The 1,464-nt window shown below is 27.7% G+C and overlaps 1 protein-coding gene across 1 annotated transcript in view; it reads left to right on the top strand.

Annotated features, from left to right (window-relative positions):
- The window catches only part of LOC140920387 (uncharacterized), a 3,997-nt gene extending 3,346 nt beyond the window's left edge, over positions 1 to 651 (top strand). The window contains 2 exon segments of the mRNA XM_073368657.1: positions 355 to 448; positions 547 to 651. Coding sequence (XP_073224758.1) covers positions 355 to 448; positions 547 to 651 — 199 coding nt within the window.
- Positions 652 to 1,464: the final 813 nt, after the last annotated feature.

The raw sequence follows: 1,464 nt of genomic DNA, 5'->3' as shown, positions 1-1,464 counted from the left end.
ATTGTGTATTGTAGTCGTCATTGGCAATTGCTTATTATCAATCCTAAGGAGCGCAATATAGTCTTTATATGTTCATTGGGAAGGAAGCCAGATAAAAAAATATGTCAAATTGTTGATTTGTAAGTATTTAATTTATTTATATTGTTCATAAGTATTGTAATATATTTTGTAACACAATTTCAATAATTATTTTTATTTTGTAGAGCTTTCGAAGGTTATTATAAGTTGCTAGGTTTAAGAGTTAAACCGAAGATAACATGGAGTTTTCCTATAGTAAGTTGTTTAAAAATAAAAACTTTATTTATAATATTATAAAAATTTTATGCATTTAACATTTTTTTTTCAATTTTAGAGTCAAAGACAAGCTTCAAATTATGAGTGTGGCTATTATGTCATGTTACATATGTGGAACATTGTAACAGCTGGTATTGTTGATTCATGGATGCAAGTACGTAAATTTCTTAAAAGTTGTTATTGATTGTGTTTTTGTATGTTCGTATGATAAAAAATTATATGTTGTTATTGATTGATGTTTTTTTTTTCCAGATATTTGACGACTCGAGATCATTTCATCCGGATCAAATTAAAGAAGTTCAAGAACGTTGTGTGGATTTTATTTTGAAATTAATTGAAGAAAATGACGGTGCTTGAATATATATCTATTGAATATTGCTAAATGTGATTTTGTAATTTTATTAATTGACATCTAAATGATTTTTCGTCTTGCCAAGAGTAATCAGAAATGATAGACATTCTTTATACTCTATGTTTTGTATGAACTTCTATTACGGTATATTTTGGCTATTATATAGCTATATGAAATTGTGGTTAAAAGTACAAAATTTTAATTTGAAATTTAATACGAAATATTGTATTTATGTGTATGGAGTAGGAGCATAAAAAAAATGATAAAATTATTATAAAATATATATATATATATATATATTTACTCTATCTATTAAGTCTGTTGATCAAAAGAACCGACTTAAAAAGATGACTTGTTGAACTGAATTTATGATATTTAATTCGGTTAAGTTGAACCGACTTAAATGGACGAAGCTCTGTTAAGTCGGTTAAAATGAACATTTTAAGTCAGTTCTGTGTCCGAGTTAATAGCAAACGACTTAATAAACACGAATGTTTAAGTCTGTTAAGTTGAACCGACTTAAAAGGAAGAAGCTCTGTTAAGTCGGTTAAACTTAACCGACTTAAAAAAGATGTGTTTATTAAGTCGTTTGCTGTTAACTCGGACACAGAACTGACATAAAATGTACATTTTAACCGACTTAAAAAGGTAAATTTCTACTAGTGCCTCCCTAAGCTTATTCTAGTCCAATTAGGGTTTTCAATCAATCTTGTATATCCAATAGCTGTCTTTGGGTCATTGGATTATCATTTAGCTCATTTTCGTCTTCCCTAGTCTTATTCTAGTCCAATTAAGGTTTTTAACCAATCATGTGCATC

This window comes from Cicer arietinum, chromosome 5, assembly GCF_000331145.2.
Source record: "Cicer arietinum cultivar CDC Frontier isolate Library 1 chromosome 5, Cicar.CDCFrontier_v2.0, whole genome shotgun sequence".
In the NCBI taxonomy this organism is placed as follows: Eukaryota; Viridiplantae; Streptophyta; class Magnoliopsida; order Fabales; family Fabaceae; genus Cicer; species Cicer arietinum.
The sequence above is the reverse complement of the archived record's forward strand: the minus strand, read 5'-3'. Positions and strand labels throughout refer to the sequence as shown.